At 41.7% G+C, this 23,975-nt stretch overlaps 1 protein-coding gene across 1 annotated transcript in view; it reads left to right on the top strand.

Annotated features, from left to right (window-relative positions):
• The first annotated feature begins 1,165 nt into the window (after nucleotides 1-1,165).
• kiaa1109 (KIAA1109 ortholog) overlaps nucleotides 1,166-23,975 on the top strand; it is a 61,882-nt gene continuing 39,072 nt past the window's right edge. The window contains exons 1-35 of the mRNA XM_070921108.1: nucleotides 1,166-1,271; nucleotides 2,222-2,338; nucleotides 3,676-3,754; nucleotides 3,848-3,912; nucleotides 4,197-4,371; nucleotides 4,899-4,980; nucleotides 5,077-5,270; nucleotides 6,308-6,387; nucleotides 6,725-6,875; nucleotides 7,149-7,305; nucleotides 7,769-7,847; nucleotides 9,820-9,911; nucleotides 10,083-10,200; nucleotides 10,328-10,483; nucleotides 11,366-11,463; nucleotides 11,693-11,877; nucleotides 12,699-12,805; nucleotides 12,982-13,214; nucleotides 13,362-13,580; nucleotides 14,056-14,193; nucleotides 14,850-15,026; nucleotides 15,392-15,520; nucleotides 16,134-16,253; nucleotides 16,404-16,735; nucleotides 17,300-17,550; nucleotides 17,914-18,154; nucleotides 18,383-18,874; nucleotides 20,296-20,569; nucleotides 20,701-20,838; nucleotides 21,022-21,092; nucleotides 21,251-21,424; nucleotides 22,069-22,189; nucleotides 22,505-22,654; nucleotides 23,293-23,420; nucleotides 23,735-23,937. Coding sequence (XP_070777209.1) covers nucleotides 1,166-1,271; nucleotides 2,222-2,338; nucleotides 3,676-3,754; nucleotides 3,848-3,912; nucleotides 4,197-4,371; nucleotides 4,899-4,980; nucleotides 5,077-5,270; nucleotides 6,308-6,387; nucleotides 6,725-6,875; nucleotides 7,149-7,305; nucleotides 7,769-7,847; nucleotides 9,820-9,911; nucleotides 10,083-10,200; nucleotides 10,328-10,483; nucleotides 11,366-11,463; nucleotides 11,693-11,877; nucleotides 12,699-12,805; nucleotides 12,982-13,214; nucleotides 13,362-13,580; nucleotides 14,056-14,193; nucleotides 14,850-15,026; nucleotides 15,392-15,520; nucleotides 16,134-16,253; nucleotides 16,404-16,735; nucleotides 17,300-17,550; nucleotides 17,914-18,154; nucleotides 18,383-18,874; nucleotides 20,296-20,569; nucleotides 20,701-20,838; nucleotides 21,022-21,092; nucleotides 21,251-21,424; nucleotides 22,069-22,189; nucleotides 22,505-22,654; nucleotides 23,293-23,420; nucleotides 23,735-23,937 — 5,632 coding nt within the window. The remainder of the gene's footprint in view (nucleotides 1,272-2,221; nucleotides 2,339-3,675; nucleotides 3,755-3,847; nucleotides 3,913-4,196; nucleotides 4,372-4,898; nucleotides 4,981-5,076; nucleotides 5,271-6,307; nucleotides 6,388-6,724; nucleotides 6,876-7,148; nucleotides 7,306-7,768; nucleotides 7,848-9,819; nucleotides 9,912-10,082; nucleotides 10,201-10,327; nucleotides 10,484-11,365; nucleotides 11,464-11,692; nucleotides 11,878-12,698; nucleotides 12,806-12,981; nucleotides 13,215-13,361; nucleotides 13,581-14,055; nucleotides 14,194-14,849; nucleotides 15,027-15,391; nucleotides 15,521-16,133; nucleotides 16,254-16,403; nucleotides 16,736-17,299; nucleotides 17,551-17,913; nucleotides 18,155-18,382; nucleotides 18,875-20,295; nucleotides 20,570-20,700; nucleotides 20,839-21,021; nucleotides 21,093-21,250; nucleotides 21,425-22,068; nucleotides 22,190-22,504; nucleotides 22,655-23,292; nucleotides 23,421-23,734; nucleotides 23,938-23,975) is intronic.

Genomic DNA, 23,975 nt, shown 5'->3' on the forward strand with positions numbered 1-23,975 from the left:
TGTGGGTGTGTAACAGTATTCAAGCTTTTAACTCCTAAGCATTGGCTGACTGAGATCACAGCATACACTTGCAGACACACGCACGCACACACACGTATACACACACGTATACACACACGTATACACACATGTATACACACATGTACACACACACACACACACACACACACACACACACACACACACACGTGCAGTACCCCTCCACCGGCCCCCTGCCACACACAAACAAAATAAAATAATCCTTCCTGTAGAAGCAAAGTCCACGTCATCAAACACAGCCTATGACATGAAAAGTAGGTGCACATATAGGCCTAGCTAATCATGATCACGTGTAGCAAGCATTTTTTTAAGTTCCCCATGCTCAGCTCTTATGAAGAGTGGGTACTGTACAAATTATTTGACGTCTTAAACAACCGCTTAAAAACTGTGCTTTATTCCTCCCTTGCAAAATTACCAATGCAAAACGGATTCTCCAAATGTCCAAAAACACAGTGAGACATTGAACAGACCGTGCATATAACTGAGCCCTGACCATGTAGACATTATATTTTCTGCTCTTTCTCTTAAGTAAAAAAATAGTAAGACTTAAGTCTGTCGTCAGGAGATTGGGGCAGCCCATTTTATTTTTTACTTAATATCAACAATTGTAGGCCATTTGTGGAATTATGATTAGCAGAGTGGAAGCAGTAGTTTTGAGTGTCGCATATAATTTTTTTAAATTTCTGATTCAAATAATTATTTATTGTATTTATTTAATTTTAATTCTTTTATTTAAACAGTATTTAATTGTAATCACATTTACTTTTGCATTTATTCTGCAGCAAATATAGCTCATGATATTTGTTAAAATAAAACTTTCATCAATTAAAGCTTGCATTTGTTAGTTTTCAATGTTCAAATTTGCAATGCTACTTGGAACAATTGACTCAATTATATTTTATATTTATATTTAAATGTTGTTTTGATTATTTTTGTATAAATAGGATGCATGTTATTTTTTCCCCGTGTCTTATTTGCATGCCTTCCAATTCCATCTGCCACCATTTTAATTTCTCTTTTTTAGTTTTAGGTAACACGGTTATGCAAGGTTTTTTTCTGTGCCATCGTGGAAGTAATCTGACGTGATTTTGTTCGGTTTTAGACATCAGACTGAGAGCCTGTAGCCATGGAGGGGCATGTTTCCAAAAACAATGAAAGCACTTTCCCCAGCTTCGTGGACCTGGATGACTTTCTTACCAAGCACAACTCGAACTTCATCTGGCTCCTCGTTGGTAAGTCGTCTGTATCTGCGTTGTGGGGAATATTCTCGTAAATACTTCTTGACGTAATTTACCTTCTTTGGTTTTCATACTCATTAAAAACATGCTATGGGATAGTTCAATATTGGGGGCATACTAGTGGCTCATTTGTCAAATGATAAGAACAAATTCGATAATGTGGTAAGCATGAAAAATTGTTTCAGTATCAGTTTATAATAAGTTATTTTGGCATATTTGCAATTATGTTAAATAAGCTGAAGTTGGTTGCATTGAGCTGCACAGTATAAAGTATGATAAAACTCTGTAGTATTCCCTAATCTGTTTAAGATGTCATTTCATGAAAGATTTTAATTAGTATTTGCTTTCAATGCTTCAATCAAGCTAACTGTGTTATTATTTAATTAGATTATTGAGAAACTTATGAGAAATTATAGTTTCCAATTATTGCTGGGTCCAGGTGCAGCTCTTGGTAGGCCGCCGGTATTGCATAGCTCACAGGATGAAGCTGCCGTTTACTTTATATCATCTTCAAGATGAAAAGAACTCTTTTGGGGAAAAAAGGCAAACAAAACCTTCAGTGCAGCAGTAAAACCCAGCTGACAGCTCAGATATTAGTTATTATAGTGTTTACTATATCAGTTCCATCTGCTTTACTATATTCCTTCAAAAAATAACACATTTTCGTGTTTCTAAATCTATTACTGGTATGACTACTGCTACTGTACTGCTGCAGTCATTCCTCTGTGCTGATGGCTCTGTGTCAGGTCAGGGAAAGTAGCATCTGGCTCGTTGTATTCAAAGGACCAATCACGGTTTGTTGGCTTTATAAACAATAAGGTAATTCACATGTATAATTAAAGAGTTTGACTTAACAGAAGCAGAATCAGCATTAGCATGAACTTACTGTCTCCTATTATTCCTTGCATTAACGGACCTGACCGTGTTGTGTTTTTGTCTTTCAGCTACCATTCTGTCCTGTGGATGGATCATCTATTTAACTTATTACAACTCCCGCAACATTGGCCTCATCCTCACCCTAATCATCAACAGACTCTACAAGGATGGCTACATTCACATCGGTGTGTGCATCGGGAGCTCTGTCACACAGTGATGAATAGGGAGGAGGAACGCTGCCAAAGCTTTCAGTTCAAGGCGTTAACTCACTCTGCTGAATATTTCATGATGAGCTGGCTTCTCTCAGTGATTATCTCCACAGAGTCTGAACAGCAAACTGCAACCAACACCCGATCGAGTTTCTCTACATAAATGACACAGAACTTAATTTATGAAGCACCTTGAGGCCATAAATCCAAGTGTAACCCTGCCATTATTTTTTAGCAAGTGATTAGTTTCTTCCAAAAATGCATCAATTTCTTTACTAAAGAGTAGATTTTGTCAGGTGCATCTGCTCTGTAATACAGCCCTAAATACTGTACACACAAAAAACAGAAGCCAGAGCATGTCACAGTGATGCCTACTTTGCAATGAGACATGTTTGTTAGACATTTTATCAGTGAATGATGACAGCAGAGAATGTTGACAGAAACCTGCAGCAAACACGCTATGAGTAAACAGGAAGTGCAAGAATGATTACAAAGGCAGCGTAAAGATTTTATGAGTAAGGCATTGCTTAGTTAATGTCTCTTTGCCAACATGTGTTGCTACAAATTGAACGGTCACCTGAGTGCCCGCTAATGTATTTTTAAAAAATTTATTGATTTAAAAAAAAAAAAAAAAAAAAAATACATTTGAAAGGTTGTTTCTCTGTCCACGGGTGACGTTTACAAAAAGCCCTGTAAGGATACAAAAGTTTGGAGATAAACCGAAGTACAAGAGCAAAACCTTCATAACATACAGCACAGTTTTGAATTTACATTACAGAGACGCAGTTTATAGAGTGTTAAGCAGCTTTCAGCATGCCTGAGGGTGTTTCTTGCCTGAGTTGAGTAAACATTCCTGCACAGTTTCACTGGAAGGTACTGCTGACCAAAACAAGCTTCCTAGTGAGACGATCTCTTTAGCCAATCAGCGGAAAAGTCAGAAAGTCAGCTGGGTTGATTTATAGTTGAAGTTGTCACTCTCTCGAAAGAAAAGAAGGACATGTTATGAGCCAAAAAAGGATTACTGATGGAAAATCATGTTCAGTTTTGTCGGTGACAAACTCTGACCTACTTGTACTAGAATGAGATCCTAATTGAGATTATTTTTTTCTCAATGATAAGAGAGAGACGAGGTGATTAAATATCCCAGCAACTGTTTATTTTTACCAGGGCATACACAACCGTCTAATTAATCTTTTTTTGGACAGTTTAATTAGCTGGTTTGTTGGTTTGAATCCAAATTGAATTCTACACTTATACTCTATACTTACACTCGTATGTGTCTGCAACACACAATGTTTCTGACCCCTCCACAGGCTCCTTCTCCTTCTCTGTGCTGTCGGGGAAAGTCATGTTCAGAGATGTCTACTTCATCAACCAAGACATGTCTATCAGGTAACCTGATCTGAGCTGTATTGTGTGCTTCTCCTCTGTTCCTCTATAATCTTATCGCTTGCTTACTGATTGTTTTTTTTCTCTGTGTTACAGGATACAGGATGGCTTCCTCATATTTCGTTGGTGGAAAATGTATAACCCAAAACAGAAACAGCATGGTGAGTAAAGTAGAGATTTCTTCACATAGTTTTAGCAGCTTTAATTATCCTGATACTGATAAATGCAGCTTTGATAAACTTTCCCTGGATTTAAAGTGGTTTTCTTATCAGTCCATCACAGAAAAAGTAGGAGCAAATGTCAGTATTTTTAATATATTTTAATATTGTAGAATGTCTTCAAGCTCTCCAATCCCATCAAGATGCAACAGCTTTCTAAATGAACCAGTTATGGAAGGAAACATCAGCATGTCATTTTGAGTTTTCTCTCTGTCTCTTGTTGTCAGACCCCAAGGCAGAGACCAGGCTTTACGTGACAGTTAATGGCTTTGAATTTCACGTCTACAACCGGACCGACCTCTACGCCCGACTGCAGGAGACCTTCGGATTGGAACCCACACTCATAACACCCAAAAAAGAAGAAGAGAGGGGACGAGAGGACACAAGCAAGACCTTGGAAAGGTACGACCAAGGCCTCATCAAACATTGTCCTAGCATTAAATGCTAGTGTTGTTTAGGGAAAATCAAACCACAACATTGATTTGAAGTTTCTTACGTAGAAGTTACTTAAAAATTATATTTGATAATAATTGATAAGAAATGCAAGCTCCTGATTGCTGAGTACTTGCCGTATCTTTCTTCTGTAGTTGTCTTAACTTAGGATGAGGAAAAATGTCACTGGGTAAATCTCCTATTGTTTGCTAAATAATCCACAAATTTGAGCAGTAAACAAAAAAAAAAAAAAAAAAACCAGGAATCAGCAGTTTCCCATCAGAGATGAGTGATGAATGGAGATTTGATGACAAGCAATCTGAAAAAGCTGCACAAATGTGCTCCCTTTTCTGTCTGATGTCACTAAATACATTGGATGTGTCGGCACAGAGGAGAGATGTTGTCATTTCCCGCTGACAGACACATTTATTGTACTGACTGAGAATGTAGCACTATTAAATTGTTGTAAGACTGAATGTCTTCTGGTGCCTGTATAGTGTGAACATCAAAGCAGAGAGTCCAGACCCCACGTCGTCTTGGCGCTCCCTCATTCCTGTCATCAAAGTTAACATCAGCACGGTAAGTACCTCACAAATTCAACAGAAATTGCATGGAATTTGGTCAGGGGAAAACGAGTGATTATGCGTTCCTGCGTGCGTGTTTGCTCTCTCGTAGGGACGTTTGGCGTTTGGGAACCACTACCTCCCCCAGACTCTGTGTGTGAACTTTGAGGATGCCTTCCTGACGTACGCCACCAAGCCTCCGTCCAGCCACCTGGACCAGTACATGCACATCGTCAAAGGCTCGCTGGAGAATGTGCGCGTCATGCTGGTTCCCAGTCCACGCTACCTTGGCATGCAGAATGATGAGTAGGTTCAAGTCTCTTGCTGGTGAAGAAACATTGCTGCGGCAACATTTGACTTGTTTTTAATTTAATTCGAGCGTTGTTGTAAAATCGCCCATTTTCAAAGGATGGTAGTTCAAGAGGTTTTGCTGTTTAAATTCAAGGGTGAAATTCCTATGAAAGCAATACCAAAGAGATTGAATAATGTAGCAGCCTCTGGTATTTATGTATTCAAAGCAATTTTTGAAACTTGTAAACACCATTTTTCAACTTGTGTTGTTGTCAGTACTAACACTAGTGAGAAGAATAACTTCAAAATATCCTTTGCCACTCATTTTTTAAGCATACCATAATGGCTGTAGAAAATGAGATCATTATACAGTTTAAAATGGATTACTCTGTGCACCGCTCTCTGTGTTTCTTCCTGTTTATCCTACAATAAGTAATGTACCATGTGAAACTTAAGCACAGGCAGAGGACTCGCTCGACATTTCTCTGCTTGCTTGTACAAATTGCAAACAGACTCCTGCTTTTAGTTTGCTGAGTATAGGAGCTGCAGACATCTTAATAGAATAGAGATGAGGATGTATATATCTGAATTGGGCAATTGACAAGTTTAATACCAAAAATGTTGGCAGAATATTTAAATAAAGCATCCCTTTTCTCCAGCTGGCAGCTTTAACTATCAGTACAATATAAGCAGGGATACTATAAACCATTATCCGCACTATCTGACATGGACAGTGAAATTCCTTCAACCCTCTGTGATTAAGACCTCTCTCTCAATAAAAACTTGGCAACTGTAGCCTCTGCAACCTCCAACAGTCCTTGACGTGTCTTAAAGCTATATTGGAGTGTCCAGTGAGATGAGGCAAAAATAGGCAAGAGGAAGGCCACTGCATTTATGAAATGAAAGAGTGTCTCCAGACTGAACATTGAATTCATGCAGGTACCTGCTAACCTGCTGTGACCCCACTTGGTGTTATTTAGAAAAGGCTACAGAGATCATAACCTCTGCCTAAACGCTGTACTTTACCTCTAAACTCTAAATTTTGCATCTAGACCTCCCAGACTGATGGGTGAAGGCTTTGTGGTCATGCAGTCCAATGATGTTGACATCTACTATTACCAGGACGAACCTGGTATGCTCTCACACACACACACACACACACAATCTAAAAATGTTAACACACAGAACTCGCAGTGCTGCGACAACACCAAAAAATGCTACTGGGAAATTGCTGTTTGTATTTGGGACATTCTGTATTTTGCTATTGGACACTTCATTGTACACTTCATTGCTAGCAGAGCAACATGAGCTTGACTGATGGACATTGACTAGATGATTAAGAAGGAGTTGTTTGTAAAGTAGTTTTCAGATTGTCTGCAAGGCTTTTCATCCACTTGTGTCTTTTTGTTCAGTATTAGTTGTCAAGTCTTGAAATGTGTTTTTGTGTGTGTGTGTGTGTGTGTGTGCAGGTCTGGTGCCGGTGGAGCAGGAGGGCGGGGAGGAGGCAGAGACGTGCAGTGAGGGCGATAAGCTTCAGGACCTGCCTCCATGTTGGGGTCTGGACATTGTCTGTGGAAAAGGAACTGACTTCAACTACGGCCCCTGGGCAGACCGTCAGAGGTGAGTCATGATTTCAACATGAGATCTCTTGTAAAGAACCTCTTCTGTGAGCTTTTGAAGGATTGATTTTAGAAGTTAAACTCAAGGCAACTTACTTGTGATGGTGAAATTAGTCAACGAAAAATTCATTAGAAAAACACAGCACTATTGTTGTATCTGTTCCATGTATTTAAACAGCATATCCATACAGATGTGAGACTCAAACTTTTAAGGATTTAGAGTTGGGCTTTGCCGATATGGGCTTGCATTTACATCAACTCCCACTTTCCTCAGGGACTGTCTGTGGAAGTTCTTCCTGCCGGCTGACTACCAGGCCATGAAAGTGACCGAGGTTGCCCAGCCAGGAAAGCCCAGGCAGATCCAGGCCTTCGAGCTCCGCATGAACATCATCGCTGACGCCACCATCGATCTGCTTTTTACCAAAAACAGGGTGACTCTCGCTCTTCACTCTTGCTTTCTTCTCTCTTTTTTTTTTTTTCCCTTCTTTCTTTCTTGGCAACCTGTGTGATCTTTCTTCCTCTTCCCTGCTGCTCCCCATGTCTTTGTCTTTGTGCCTCACCATGTTTTAGCTATTGATAGTGGCTCATGTTTTATGCTTTTTCAAATTTTCATCCGAGAGCAGTGCAGGGATTTTCACAAAGCTAAGTATGTGAAGTGCATATTAAATATCAACATGAATGCATGTTGAATAAAAACATAAAATGGCTTGAGTTAGGGACGATAGTCATTTTATTACCCCCTTTTGAACATATTTTTGTTCAGATTAGGTGACTTTCTTTTATTTTTAAGGCAGTAAGGCATCCTCTAATAATTTGACAGCATGGGTGACTTTTCTGCTTGCTCGCTCTCTCCCCTCCATGCCCCCCCCGCTCTCTCTTCATCCCTGTTACTAGGAAACCAATGCCATCCATGTGAATGTAGGTGCAGGCTCTTACCTGGAAGTCAACATCCCCATGACTGTGGGAGAGAACGGTAAGTGTGTGTTTTTCAAAGACCAAAATGTCAGCACTTGGATCGGTTACCAGAGCAGATGTCCTGCTGGCTTGAGGACAAATCTTGTTCATGTCGAAGCACACATTGACTCCAACAGTTTTCCCATCATTTGGTAATAATCTGTTGCACTGACTAATGGCTGTGGTACACTCATGGTGAGCAGCTTTATCAAACATTAGATTCATACTGTAGATAAAAATCAGAATCTTCAAGACGATCAAAGCAAATGTGGGATTTAATCAAATGTTTGCAGTTTTCATTTAGAGATTCTTATTTAATAAATCATAATTCACATGTTATTTAGGCCCATAATTAGGATCTCTTGATCACAGCAAGTCTAAGTGTGAACTATCTGGTTGTGAAAAGTGTCACTGCGAATTGTGCAGGATTCTTCATTAAAGTGGCTATAATTGATCATTTCATAATTATCATAACGTATGAAATGACAATGTGAAAACAATGTGACAATGAAAGGGGGCCCTCGTAGTGATGAGCCTTCAGAGAATTATAACCTGAATCTGTAGCTCCGCTCAGCTTTATGGAGCTTTATAGTGAGTTTCAGCTCATTGTTCAGCTGTCACAACTTAACTGTTTTGGTTCAGTGTCACCGCTCTCATCGCGTCAGCCGCAGCATGCAGCTGCTTTTAGTGAAAAAGCTCTAAAAACCCACTGCACATCACCTGCTTCCCTCAGGAGTTGATGGAGACCAAAAGTAGAGTTAAAAGAGAGTGAATATTGGACTTCAGGCACACGACTGAAATGAATGATGATGTTATTTCGTAAGTGCTGGATGTGTAAATAAGCACCTGTTTGCTCACAAGTGCAAATTAACGTAACCAAAAATATCAACCCGTTACTGTTTAGTCATTTCTTATAAGGAATTTTGTTAATAACTATTTTTCACAAGGAATTAGCAGGACTAAGGAGTGTACTAACAATAAATCAAAATTATAAAACAGTCTCTGTATTTGTGTAGCTTTGATGCAAAATGTTTTATTGTTTAAAGTAAATGTGCACATATAGGTCAGGAGTCTTCATATTCAGGACTACGTAGGTGAAGCATGAATCAGTTCTAAGATCAGAGAGGGTTGAGTCTAGTTCAAAATGAAGACCAAAGTAAATAGTCTGAGACTGAGACTAAAACAGGGACTCTATAGTGACTGTCTTTGCACATACAAACTAATACTAACAATGCAGGAGCTCTGTACTATATCTTTCTTATTTCAGTTATATAGAGCATATGGTTTTGACTAATTATTGTATCAATATTTTACATTTTCATGTTATACACATGTAGGACCCTCTTTAATGATTTGTGTGCCATGTAAATTACATTGAAAACGTCCAGTATTGGCAGAGACCGAGGAAAGCCCTTGTCAAAATTGTCATGAGACCAAAAGAAGGCCACAGGCCACCAGAGGAAATGTCTGTCTCAAAAGTTCTCCATTGTTCCTCGTTTGCTGTAAAATCACGCCCACACTGTAGAGGCAAAGTAGGTGGAATCTCTCTCTGCAAGCTGTGACTAAACTTTTCTACATGAGACTCCGTTGAGTATTAGTAGTTTTTAAGTGTAACACTCTACACATCTTTTGGGTTAAGTGAGCTTCAATACCATATTGAAGTTTTCCCTCTATTATACAGTAATAAAGACTAAAGATCAAGCACAACGATTAGAAATTAAGTTTAAAGCCATATCCAGAATAAAACAACTGACCTCAGGGGGCATTGGCATTCTCAGCACTGATCGTTTGTGAGATATGTGTAATAATTTATCACACAGAGCGGATAATATTTTGTCGGTCATCAGTCAACGCTCTCCCCAGAAATGTAGTTAACATAAGTAGCTTTTCAAGTTGTGCTGGGAAATGACATTATTTGCAAGAACTCGGCCCTAGCTTTGGGCTTTGAGAATTGATGGCCCTGCTTTTCTGCCTCTCTCTCCTGCCCTTAGGCTACTCTCCTACCATCAAAGGCCAGCTGCTTCACGTGGACACCACCAGCAGCATGCAGTACAGGACTCTTCTGGAGGCGGAGATGCTGGCTGTAAGTAGCAGGCAATTATACAAGAAGCTTGTCAGTTGACTTTTTGCACAGACATTTGAAAAATCACTTCTCCATCGACTTGTGATGCAAGGGAAAGTTGAGAAATTGCAGTGTCAAACGTGCACATACATAGTAAGTGAAATTATGTCTTGGTTCTGCCTTTTGTTTCAGTTTCATGTCATAGCCAGCTACCCTCGGGTGTGGAATATGCCTCAGTCGTGGCAGTGTGAGATTGAGGTGTACAAGGCAACCTACCACTTCATCTACGCCCAGAAAAACTTCTTCACCGGTGAGTCCAGCACACGATAATCAGCAGTTCCGATCTTAAGTATTTAGCGCTTAGCATTTTAATTGTGAAATGTGTGAAGCTAACAGGAAAACCTTTCACCTCATCACTGTTCCTTCTTGCTTTTTAGATTTGATCCAGGACTGGGCGAGTGACAGCGCCCCAGACATCTACTCCTTTGTGCCCTATTCCTGGAAGTTCAAGGTCCTTTTCCACCAGTTTGAGATGATCTGGGCGGCAAACCAGCACAACTGGATTGACTGTTCCACCAAGCAGCAGGAGAATGGTAAGAAAGATGCTCTTCTCGATGCATAGAAGCGGTATCTATTGAGTAGTCAGAATTCATAGGGTCAGGCTGAATTAAATGTCTACTCATTCTAACTCTAGATAATATTTTGTGCATATCTAAGTGCATTTATTATGACCAAATTATGTTTTAGCCAAAATTAAATGGGCACTTGTTGAAAAAAATCTATCTATCTATCTTTTAATATTTTTAAATACTTTATACAGTAAACATATTAAAGGTGCAGTAAGTAAGACAGAGGTTTAGGTTATAGAATGTGCTTTGTTCAGACAGATGCTTAATTTACTCTTAACATATTTGCACCACAAATCACTGGCTCATATAAGACACATATGAACAGATGATACCGTGACAATAAAGAAAAGAAGATAAATAGGAGTGGACAAGTTATTTTTGTAGTTTTCCTCAACAAGAAAACACCACAGAATTGTACACTTCTTACATGTACAGCAATTCGATCTAACAAGCCACTCATTTAGAGATGAATGATATTCTAATTACAATTAAAGAAGTACCTGTTCTGAAATACACAATTTTATCCCAACTAAAAGAAATAATATCTGCTGTTGAGAGTGAAGTTGCATAAGAAAAAAAAAATCATTCACTTTACAGGTATAGAATCCTTTGTAATAATACAATAGTTTTACCATTTTGCAGTGTGACAAATAGACCTACTGTTGTGTATGTGTTTAGCATTAGCACTATTGCCAAAAATCCAAATCCAGCCACGAAATCTATAACTTAATGCCTCTTTAACACTGGAAGCTGATGTCTGTTAAATCATGATATATTGTACAGAATATACTCCACTTAATCCCAGAGCAGGGCAGACTAATCAATTGCATTATTGATGTCCGATAGTGTACCTGGCGGCGTGCGGTGAGACGCTCAATATAGACTTCACATTGCCTTTCAATGAGTTTGTTCCAACCACCTGCCATACCCGCTTCAGCTTGAAGGTGAGTCATGCTTTAATAAATATCCATTTTGTAAGTGTAATTGTAAAGATTTCTTTCCTTTCTGGAGAATGTTCTTACAGATTGCACATACTGTGTATTTCTGTATCAGCTAGATGCTGATTTTTGAGATTCAGATGTATTTTCTATACGCTCATAGATGTGAATACTTTGACGCCAACTGTGAAAATGTGTGGGTGCATGCGCGTACTGTGTGCTTTGTCCTCCTCAGGCGGAGGATACAGACATGCGACTGTCCCTGCCAGAGTGCCACCCAAGCCGCTACCCCCTCCTCACCCTGGCCAAAGACTACCAGAATGTTAAGCTGCCCCCAGATATGTTCATGCCAGGGGAGAGCCGAGGTGCTCCCCCTCCCAAACCCACCAAGTCCCGCTGGAGGAACATCACCCACGCAGAGTGAGTTAAACCTGGGAATTATTTCTCTCTAGTTGTGGGCAAAAAGTGAGAGTGTTAGCAAATAAGCAGGATGATTCATCATTGTTATACTGACTCACATCAGTGCTAAGGTAGAAAGGAAATGTTGCCAAGGTAGTAGGTGGTAATTTCAAGTAAATGTAGCACTAACCTTTGCTTTTTATGCTTTTGTTGGTTCAATAGTTGTTTCTTCTTTACGTCTTGAGTGAAATAGCCAGTTTAATAGCGCTTACAGGGTTCTCTTTAGCGTCTTCAGTTGTGTGAAAAATCTTTTTTTTTTACCAACTTTTTTTAGGTATGCCATTTGAGATAAAGATAAGAGATGTAAACTCTGCCTTTTCTCAGAGCTTGCACCAATGATGTCATACCAGCCATTTTCTATTTATATTCTCTGTGTAGTCTGCATCTCTTTTGGACAATGTTGCAGAGCTGAGTCTTTTTCCACATTATAAGCATTATATTATACACTAAAGGCCAGAGAAAGTTCAAAGAGAGGCTAGACAACCTTTGCTAGTTGGGTAGCACATGCATTGTGCAGTTCGTACGTGATAACTCAACATCCAGATCATTTCTTATGTATAGCCCAGAGCCAGATTATACTGCGAGAGACCCACGATCGAATTCTGTCTGGACGGGTGCACTGCACTGCTGCAGAGAAATCAGGCGCGACCCATTTGCTGTCTCTCGCCTCTACTGTATGTCCTCGACTTGAACGGGTCATAAAGCGAACGATGAACTGGAAAATTCACTCGAAATGATGATAAACTCAGCATTATGACTGTGTTTTTACTTCCCTACATCAGAGCCGGCTGGGTGGATTGCTGGAGTGTACCCAACTTCTTGCTCATCATTGACTACACCTGGCACCCCATTTATCCCCAGAAGGCTGATGAGCAACTCAAACAGTCGTGTAAGCTCATTGCTTTAGTATCAGTTCTTTGTTGTTTGCTCTGAAACCAACCATGAGACTGTGGACCGTGTAAGGAATTTGAACTATCTTTTGCAATCTTTGCCCAGTCAGCTTACCCGTCTTAGCGACCTGTTTTACATAATGTTGCCTAACTTGCCTGTGATTTGTGTCTGAAGTGTCCGAGATGGAGGAATCTATGCTGTCAGCTCTGCGTCCCCCAGAACACCCCTCGGTGCCCCACAACGCCCAACCACGCTACACCTCCACGTCTGCTTCAGCTGCCCACAGCCGGGTGCCCACTGACCCCTCAGAGCTCCCCCCCGACAGACTCCATGTGGAGATGGAAATGTCCCCAGATTCTCAAATCATCCTCTATGGGCCTTTGCTTCGAGCACTGATCTCCATCAAGGTATGTAAGCAGGTGTTTTGCACTCAATGTAGTCAGTAGTTCAATTTAATAGTGAGGATGCATCAGGAAAGAATCGATGTAATGAATCAGTGGAAGTCTACATTTAAATAAACAAACCTCTGACCTTTCTTTCATCTGCTCCCACAGGAAAACTATTTTGGTGAGGATGACATGTACACAGACTTTGAGGAGGCAGTGTCCAGCCCAGTGTTGTCCACCTGCACCTCCTCAGGCCTCGGCTGGTCTCCTCTGGGAATGGAGGACAGTGAACAGAAGGGAGCCTCGGACATCCATCCACTGGACCTGCGCCCCTGGGACATCACCGTGTACATCAACCTCTACAAAGTCCACGGCCGACTGCCAATGGTAAAACTCATGACTGCCAACAGATACGTTTTTAATGGTTTGGTTTAAAAAAATATATATATAAAAATAAGAAGAGCGAGATCAGTGTGGACGTACAGAAAATGGCGTTCGATCGAAAGATTATCTAACTATTTCATCACTATTTGTCAAGTGTGAAATAGAAATGATGAAAATGTGCACTAATATATGCATACAATACATGGAAACTAAAGAAAGTAAATATGTAATATAAATTTGAGGTTTATAAATTCAATTAAAAATATCAAGATACACCATATGAGAAAAGAAAAAAATTAATAATACATTTGCAGAATGTACACAGTGAACACAAGTGTGTAGTTATAAGTCCAGTTTACTTTATTTACCGTCCTTTGTTTCCTGGCTCTTTATTTTAAACCTGCCAGCTATGCTTTTTGAGTTGATGTGTGTTGATGCATGAGCCTACATGTTTTCCTACTTCCTCGGTGCCCCCCAGCACTGCAGCAGCGAGGGTCCCGAAGGTCCATCTGGCTTCTTGGAGCGGCTGTGTTTCGAGATGAAAAAGGGTTACAAGGAGACAATGCTTCAGCTGCTCCTGTCTCCCATTCACATCTTCGTCAGTGACAACTACCAGGTCAGAAACACAGCCACACATGTGCCTGATTTGGTGCTTATTTTGGCTCAATATATAGTGCAGTCATTTCCTAGATTCAGATTGTATCTGTAGGAAAAGAAAGTTTGTGTCTAGAAGCACTAAAGAATTTAACAAAATGATCCTTGGGGTGAAAGTGATTCATTCATTTTTCATTTAAAAGGGTAAGCAGGACAGTAATAAAAACTTTGTGGCACATCGTGTGAAAAAGCTAAACCATTAATACACACACTCTTTAATCTGGTATCTGAAGGGGTGAGTCAGTTCTTTGGAAATACCCTGAAAAAAGCTTGCGGGTCAGCGTTGCATAATGTATAACATGGTTTTCATCAGCCACATGTTTGCATAAGCACCTGCATATTGTATAACCACACAGAATATTCTAAGCTTTAGCCGTGAGTTGGATCCTATTTGCTGCTCAGAGTGAATATCTTTCCCTAATCCCCGACAAAGAATGTGTAGCCTTCATCTCTCTCCTCCAGTGAGATAACAAGCTCTTTTTTTATTGGCACGTGCAGGGATATTATGGAAGGAGTTTCATTTTATGTTACGTTTCTGTGGGTTTACCTGCACCTTACAAGAAAGTGATGTCAAATTAAAAGTGTGTGTGTGTGTGAATCTTTTCGTGTTGCCCACAGCGTCCCACAGCGGATGGTGTGTTGAGGGACGGCCACCTGAGTCTGTCTGGCCTGCAGATGAGGGCCCACGCCATGTTCTCTGCTCAGGGCATCCCCCTGGGCAGTGACACGCTGGAGTACGCCTGGCTCATAGACATGCAGGCTGGGGGGCTCACCGGCAGGGTCACTGTTCCACAGGTGTGTGTGTATGTGTTTGATTGGCGAAAGCAAAAGAGCGCGTGGAATGGATAAATGTGTGCAGCCTTAGATTATGATTATTTCATGGGTCTTTAGGTCAGCTGAGTGGGAGTGTGTGTGTGTGTGTGTGTGTGTGTGTGTGTGTATGACTGTGGTAAAGTAAAATGTGTCAGAACAATTCATACATTTTTGCTGTTATAGCTTGTAGTGCTGTTACACTTGATTGTAATATCTTTTAAGGCTTTCCTTGTGCTTTGTCCACCCCCACAATGTTATTTTACTCTTGTTTTTTATTCTGTGCATTTGCCCTTGCAGTAAATGTATTTATTGATGTTTTGAAGTACTAATGTGTTTGTGATTATTAGGTGGCCAGCATGATAGAGTGGGGTGAGACTTTTGTTTTCCACGTGGTGTCCCGAGAGTTCCAGCTAGAACAGCCCAAGCCCTCTGTCATCTGCCAGCACGGCGCTGACCGTCGCATCTGCGATGCCAAGGTACAAACAGGCAGTAGACCGTGAAATGCTGCACAAGGTCTGAGCCTCATTTCTCACTTTTCACTTTATCTGCTGTAGCTGTCTAGCATTGGTTTGAACTAGTTAGCGGCTCTTTGTGTCTGAATCTCACGCTGGAAGCTACAAAATCAGCTCATTATGGCCGAAGGCTTTTTTTTGTGAGATTTTTTTGTTTGTCAGAAATGTCCAGTGTGAAAGGAAATGGCAACAGATAATAAAAGGAGACCACTGTGAACCTCTCTCTAATGATGTATGACTCAGAAAGCACACTTCAACACAGCTGGAGAAACTGAACAGCCTCACAAAAAAAACACAAAACTATTGATCTGCTCACAGCAGCCATACATAGCATACATATGCAACAGCATGATGTATGAAGTAACTTTGGGAGAAAACAAGTCTGTTTCACAAAGTCTTGTTTGTAGGCGAATGCTAACAAGGAAGAAATTCTGCCTGAGAGCCCTCATTAGTTTCTGACAGCTGAGCAGCTGTGGCCACAGGCTATCTAGCGCTAAAGCACAGCCAGACTAAATTGGCGATGGCTTCCTTGCAACCATTGAAAAGTTTCTGGTACTAAATGATGGTTGTCTTTCAGATGAGCTGCCTGCCAGGTCACTGTCGCACATCAGAAGAGCTGAAGTACACAATGACCCGACTGGCCATGGATGGAGTTGACCTCTTCATTGTGGAGCATGGCTGTGCTGCCAACATCAAGGTAAGTAGCGCTAACCATGTTTGTGCTGTATTTTAAGTAAAGGTATTTATTTATAAAAATGTAACTCCATGTCAGTTTATAAATATGCTGTTAGATTTCTGGTATGTGTAAAGGTCTTCACCTTCTTTTCCTTTCTTTCTTCCTCCCTAGACGGGTATCGTTCGCGTAGCCAACTGCAACCTGCACAACCAGGCAGTGGGAGAGGGCATCAGCGCTGTGGTGCAGGACGTCAACATCCGGCAGTACATTGAACAGCAGCAGCACAGCGAGACGACCAGGCTGCAGCCTGCTGGACAGGGTCAAGGTCCGGGTCAGCCGTTAGGTCTCGGTCAGCCCCCTTTGCTGCGACGCTCTGTCTGGCTGGAGGCGGGTTCAGTCAACCTGAACCTCATCACGGCCGACATCGCCCTGGCCGCTGACCACCCAGCCAAATGTGAAGTCCAGAGGCATTTTCTGGAGCTACACGATGCTCAGACCAAAAGGTAGAAAACACAGACTTGTCATGTGTTGTTTACTTTTCCAAGCACTTCTCTCACATACACCGTGTGTGTATGTGTGTGTGTGTGTGTGTGTGAGAGGGAGGGGCGTGGGTTCCTACATTTGTCCCTCATCTTCCCAGAACATCTTTTCAGCATTGTGGCATTTCTTATTTATATCATTGGCCACTATTGTTCACCTTTTTATTTCATTTGTGAAATTTCAAATTGACTCACTTTCTGTATCACACCCCAGTGTAGTTAGTCACTGATACAGTCATAAGTTGTTCAGCTTGTAATGTAAAGTAGATATATTTAACCAAAACGAGATGATTCTTTTTCTGTCGTATACGTGATAATCAGCTCTTAGATTGGCCAACTACTGTGATAATAGATTCAACATAATAACTCAAGATTTCATAAAAGGTCTGCAGGGAACCATTATCAGTACAGATGTTCTTGTCTAGCTTGTAATTGGACATGACATTTCTTATAACTGTAGCTAAATGCACTGCATGTGGGTTGTAATGTTCTCTTTGATTATCTCTCCCTTTCCCTTCCTCTCCTCAGACTCTGGTTCCTGTGGCCAGAAGAGGCTGGCATTCGGAACAAGCGCAGCAGGAACCGCTGTGGCTGCCTTGGAGGCTGCAGGTTCTTTGGAGGCACCAACATGGGCCTGGACTTCTTCAAGCTGGAAGAGCTGACGCCCTCCTCCTCGTCTGCGTTCTCTTCTTCCAGCACTGAGTCAGACATGTCTTATGGCCAGTCTTTGCTACAGCCAGGGGAGTGGATTATTACCAAGGAAACACCCAAAGTGGATGGTATGGATTTGCAAAGATGAAATATTCATTTCCTGATATTCCTCAGAGTTGCTTGAGGGTTTCTTTGTGAATCCAAAGCAAAAATAAGAATACTTATTTAAATAAAATACTAAAACAGCTGCTCTTCCCATAAGATTGTAGGTCTTTGTTTATCTAGTCTCTTTGATATTATATAGTAATATATTGAGCTTTTTTATCATTATCAGTCTGCCTAATTGATAATCTTAGAACTAAGTGTGACCGGCTCCCTATGAAATACAGAATATATACATGGGGTGCAAAATACTGAATGCAACATACCTACGCAAGAAAAAAATGTCCCAAAGTATCAACAGTTACTAAACCAAATGTGTGTTTTCTCAGGGAGAGTTGTAGGACTGAAGACGGACACACACTCGCCGTGCCTGCCTCCTGAGCTGCCTGAGAGGCGTGCTCAGCAACACCTCAGCCTCCAGGTGCCCCAGCGCTCCCACAGCTCCGCCTCCTCCTCTGAAGAAAATAGTTCCTCTAGTGCCGCGTTGCCCCTGCTGGCCGGAGAGAGGGACACTCCCTCGCCAAGCACAGAGGAACGCATGTTCCCCATCAACGGCAAAAGTCCTGCTGAGTGAGTGACATCAAGATACTATGTTTACGGTTACATTTGTGATGTATTATAAGAGCATGTAGGAACCACTAGAAGGCAGCACAAGTAGGATTTTCAGCTTTGGTGTTTCTTACTTACTTACACACACACACACACACACACACACACACACACACACACACACACACACACACACACACACACACACACACAGTCAAGCCCTCCAAATGTTCTCCTCTTTCTGTGCAGCACCCTAGGGGAGGTCCCAGAGGTCTCACCAGTCTCACCCAACAGCTCCCAGGACCGCTCCTCAGTGCGCTCACCCCTCTGCTCTCCTCTGAAGCGCCAGTCCTCCGTGCACTCAGGTCGACTGGGCAGCACCAAGAGCTTGTCAGCCGCCGTCTTCAACGACAAGCCTCCGCCGGTTCTGTCCGGAGGCGTCCAGTTCAGTAGCGAGGTTTCCCGCAGCGACGAGAATGTCCTGGATTCACCACGTCAGCGCAGGAGCTACGGCTCATTTCCCTTCACGCCTTCGGCCGACTCCAACACCTTCCATCAGTACCGCTCTGCCGACTCCAGCATGTCCGTGGCCGACAGCGAGGCCTACTTCTCTGCTGCTGAGGACTTTGAGCCGATCAGCAGTGCTGATGAGGGTCCAGGGACATACCCGGGCCGCAAGAAGAAGAGGAGGCAGCAGATGCAGCAGCCACAGCAGCCCCCTTATCACATGGAGAACTACAGGTCAGCTTGTACTTTAGCAAATGGAGCATGGAATAGTCTATCGGCAAGTGGAGCTCAGCTTGGAACTCACTGAAGTTCTCAAAGTCAAAGGGTTTGAAAATTTGAGAGGAGACTGTATGGATGGTCAGATCAAGTACAAGGTTAAGCGTGGGATTAAGGTGATGGTAGAGTCTAGACAGCTCACAGCTCACAGTAACATCAAAGAGTCTCTCGTTTCTCATCTGTAAGAGCAGATGAATTAATGACCTGTCTAGCAAGTTCTGACCTTGCCAGATTGCTTGAAGTGTTCCCCTTTTAAAAAATGTTAAAGGGGCCATCGTGAAGGATTTTTGATTCATGATTTACATTTAAAGATTGTGATCGATGCAGTGTCTCCAATTGGTCAAGTCCCATTTTGGGATGAAATTTCAATGGTATTATCATAGTGTTATTAAAAAAATTATAATTTCAAGATTTTACTAGGACATACTTTATATTCAAACTACATTTAGATAGAGCCATTTCGCCAGAAAATTTACATTTTGCCTTTTTAGTTTCATGGTAGCTGGAGTTAGAAGCAGATAATATAGAAACCTTTTGAAAGCAAACTAATGTATCAGTTATTGTAACAGCAAGGTGTTTAACACTTCGCTTGTACTTGGAAACCATCACAGACTGTAATGAAAACAGGCAGTAAACAAATAACTTTCTGATGACTCACACTTGCAGTGACTAAAATGTCTTTATGGCACACTATGCAGGAATACATTAACAGTGTGATGACATTTTTATGTTTAATACCCAATAAGTTTTGCGGTTCATTGTGTTAAGCAACTTGCCCTCGAAGCTAAACACGTTGCAGCTTTCATTTATTGCTTTGATTTGATCACGCGCAGACGGGATGTGATCTAGAAGGGTTGTATCAAATGAGATGTTTGATCCGTGGGCAGCCAATTACTGCCAGTGTGTTTTGGCAAATTGGATTTTCAGGTTCTGCAACTACCATGTCATTTTTCTATCACCCAAAATGTTCCCATATTGATCTCAACACGCTCTTTGATTGATACAGCCTCCACACAAGCACAAATAATCAATTCAGTCTCATGAAAGGTTTCGATTGGCACAAGCCTGTGGAAACATGAGGCTCGATTCAAGAGCATAAAACTATACACAGAAAACAGAAGAAGATGATGATTCTGGCAGGCACCCGTAAAAAAGGTGGTTAATGTCGACATCACTGCAGCTCTATTGCCATTAGAGGGAAACATAGCTAAATTATGAAACAGAACACAGTAACAGGAGTGTCATTCAAGTGCAACAAAAGGGCATTTGCCACCGAAACACTGTGCTTATATCACCATTTTCTGGCTTTACTATCTTAAACTACACCATGACATTATCATTTCAGGCCCATGTGTAAATATTTTGACTTCTTCCCGCAGCCGGAGCTCCATCTACCACAGTGTTGAGGGTCCCCTCACCTACGTTCTCAATGGAGAGCTGATCACTGAGCCACGTCCCCTACCCTTGCCCCCAATGCTGCCCCCACTGCCGCCCCAGCCTCTGCCCAGCCACACGTCCCAGGCCTCCTTCGTCTCAGCCCTGGCCATGGAGGAGGAGAGCTCCGTGGAGGCAGAGAAGACGGCTGAACCCGGCCCTGTAACCCGCCAGCCTCACGTCATGGCGTGCTACCAGAGCTACCTGGCCCACTACCAGGTAAAGTCTCCCACGTTAGTCCATCAGTGATCGAAAACAAACTATAAAAGATGAGCCTGAAACTGTGGTGTTGCCTTCCCTGTTTATTTTCACTTGTCCTATTAAAACACTCTTTACTTCACCTCTGCCAGGTCTCAAATTGGTCAGTCAAGCAGCCCACCAATAAGAGGACCTCCAAGTCCTCTCTGCACCGCCCCCTAGATTTGGACACACCCACCAGTGAGGAGAGCTCCGCGTCCTTTGACCAGCTCTCTGTCCCCAGCTTTAAGGTCTTTGACTTATAACTAACTGTCTTTGTCTGTGTGTAGGTTATTTGCTCCCTCAGCATGAAATACCATAGTTAAACTTTTGTGTCTTGGTATTAGCTGTTAAAATGGTTAAATGGTATGTGTCCATCCATAATACACCCAGTATACCATTTTTGGGATTTGACATTTTCTTTTCCATTACAGGTGATAAAGCAGGGCCTCTCAGCCAGCTCTCTACTGGACAGAGGACTTCAGCTGATGGGAGAGAACAACAGGTATTTAAGCCACATTGTTTTCACCCATCTTACCCAATAAATGTACAGTACAAACCTCAAGAAAGTGTGTTTTTTTTGTTGTATTTGTATATTTCTGTATGCTCAACATATATAATATAATATAATAAAACATATATAATGCATGATTGCCTCCATAGTACACCATATACCCCACTGGATAAGAGGGCCATGGAGAACACGGATGAGGACACAACAACGGACGACTGGACTCTGGAGCAGCCCTTAGCTCAGACCAGGACCACTGCCATCGTGGAGGTGAAGGGAGCCATCAATGTGGTGCTCACACCCCTTGTGGCTGAATCCCTGGACAGGTAGTAACTATCCCTCATGTATTTTTAATCTGTGCGTGTTGTTTAAGCTCTCTCTATGTCCTGATTTAAAATATTAGTTTTGTTTTTGGTCCACTTGTCACGTTGCTTCATTGACCACACCTCTCTTAGGTTTTCAAAAACCTGATTAGAAAAAAAATTACTTTGCTGCCACAAAGTCTTTCTCACACTACACATTCTTTGTTAAGGGTTATTTTTAGCCTGAAGCTAAGATTTGACCTTAAGCCAATTAAGTCTCTATGCACGCTGCATCTTGGATCTAAAATTCCGCTGACTGTGCTTCAGAGTCTGCTCTGTGAATCTGTAGTTTGCCAAAGGCTAACAGTGCTGGGTTTACAATGGTCTAACAAGCACTTAGCTCTTGGCTTGTGCAGTGTGGAGAGATGGGTAAACTGTAGCTAGAAGGTTGAAGAGTGGCCAACCTCCAAGAACTGACATAGTACATTTGGTTGTACTTGGAAAGGGCGATTTTTATATCTGAATCATCACTTCTAATAATGGCCTAACACTTTGGGTTTGTGAAATCTCTCTGTTTTACAAATGTAACTAAATAAAACAAAATATTTATGACCCTTTGACATTTTTTTTGTTTTATTACAATTGTGTGTCTGTTTGGTCTCTTTCAGGTACATCGAATCCATGGTCCACTTTGCCAGTATCCGTCACCCTGCAGGCATTCTGGATGACCTGCACGGGAAAGTCCTCAATGAAGCCTATCAGATCAGCAAGTCCACAGTCACTGAGTCCGTAAGTACCACAATTCACAGAGCAGAGCAGTGTAGCTTGTTGTGTTGATATTTATTTATCATGATTGAGGTTTTTCAATGTTGACATACAGCTTAAATCAGTGTTTGTGGTTTGACTCAACTAATATTAGAGTGATTTGCTTTTCAAAGTAAAAATTGCAGTTGTTATAATTTTAAATATATCACTCTCAGTTATTTTTTAATAGCATGAAATAAATGTTTTCCAAGTGATTTGAGATTTGACAAAAATCTAATTTAAAAAGTGGCTTTGTTGCCCAATGACTGATGCCACTCTTTTGGATCTGGATCCGCACAGAGCCAAACAGGCAAGCAGGAGCACAAGCTGTCCAAGACAGAGGGCACGACCCCTGGCTCGCTCAACATCTCCCATGGCCAGACAGACCTGTCTGTCAAACCAGATAATGTGAAAATCAAGGGCCTCCAAGCCAACGTCTCCATCCCCAAGGTGAGACCAATGACCCCGAATAATGAAAGGCCAGCACTGTGCTCCGACCAAGAGGGGTTCAAGAGCAAGCACAGAATCATTAGCATTGCTGTAGATCACTTTACATTTAAACAATGAATATACAATGCACCCAGCGTTTGTGTAGAATAATGATGCTGGTGCAATTTATTAAGCCACATGTTTTTTTGTTAAATACAAAAGCGTAGGTTTGAAAACAGGTACGTTACCTCTATGAAATGTTGCCTTTACTATCGAAACCTTTCAGCTTCTGCTCTGTTTATTCCTCTAAATGGAAGTTAAAGTCTGTTTACACAAAAGGTTCGACTGGATACATGATACATTTTTCTCATTTGTAACTATTGCAGTATAGATTTTTCTGTTGCCCTCTGTATATCTTCATGCAGAGAAATACCAAAGAAATACTAGGTTTGGGAAAAATAGCCCCATACACACAGTATGACTAATCTGTTTATTGCTGTGTTCATCCCCGCGGAGCCATAATTTGTCTTTTTAAAGAGCTTCTTCTGGGCATCGCTATTATTTATGTCCATAGCATCCGATTCATTTAAATAATTTTTTTGGACAACAATATTTTCCAGCACAGTGGGGTTTAGTTGTTTTGTTCTCTTTTCCTGCAGGTGAACCTTTGCCTCCTACAGGCTTCTGTTGAGGAGGGGTCACCGTCTTGCTCCAATAAGTGTGTCACACATGTGTCTCTAGTGGCGCTGTGCTTTGACAGGATTGCCACCCAGTTCAGAATGAACAGGTAACGTCTCGGCTACTCCTCGTGTTATTGTCTGTGTGTGTTTGTGTTTGTGTGTACAATGACGAAGCTTCTTGGAGTATATGTGCTCAGGGCAAATATGCTTACTTTAAAATGCCTGCTGGCACATTCACTTGTGGTTGTTTGGATGTCATTTTTTCAAGAGTACCATTCACCTTAGAACCAAGCCAGTTGGGTGCTAATCTCTGGGAATGTGGGAATAATTCACTTAGATTTGTATTTCATTTTTTCTGTGCAGGTGTTCAGAATACAAAATGAACAAATACAAACACATGCTTTCTTTCTGCTCAATTCAGGGGTATCGTAGAAGAGACACCCAACACCACAGAACATGGCCGACCATCAGTCATGTTGGAGAAGTATGCCTCGGCCACCAAGATGCAGCCCCAGTCTTCAGGCTCGCTGCGCTCCAACGCCGGCATCGAGAAGGGTAAAGAGATCGCTGCCAGGCTCAACGTCCACCGCATCCACAGCCAGCTGCGAGGCCTCGACTCCACAGGTTGGTCCGGGAGAATGAAAGCCCTGTTTCCTTGTGCC

Source organism: Enoplosus armatus, chromosome 15 (genome assembly GCF_043641665.1).
Source record: "Enoplosus armatus isolate fEnoArm2 chromosome 15, fEnoArm2.hap1, whole genome shotgun sequence".
In the NCBI taxonomy this organism is placed as follows: domain Eukaryota; kingdom Metazoa; phylum Chordata; class Actinopteri; order Centrarchiformes; family Enoplosidae; genus Enoplosus; species Enoplosus armatus.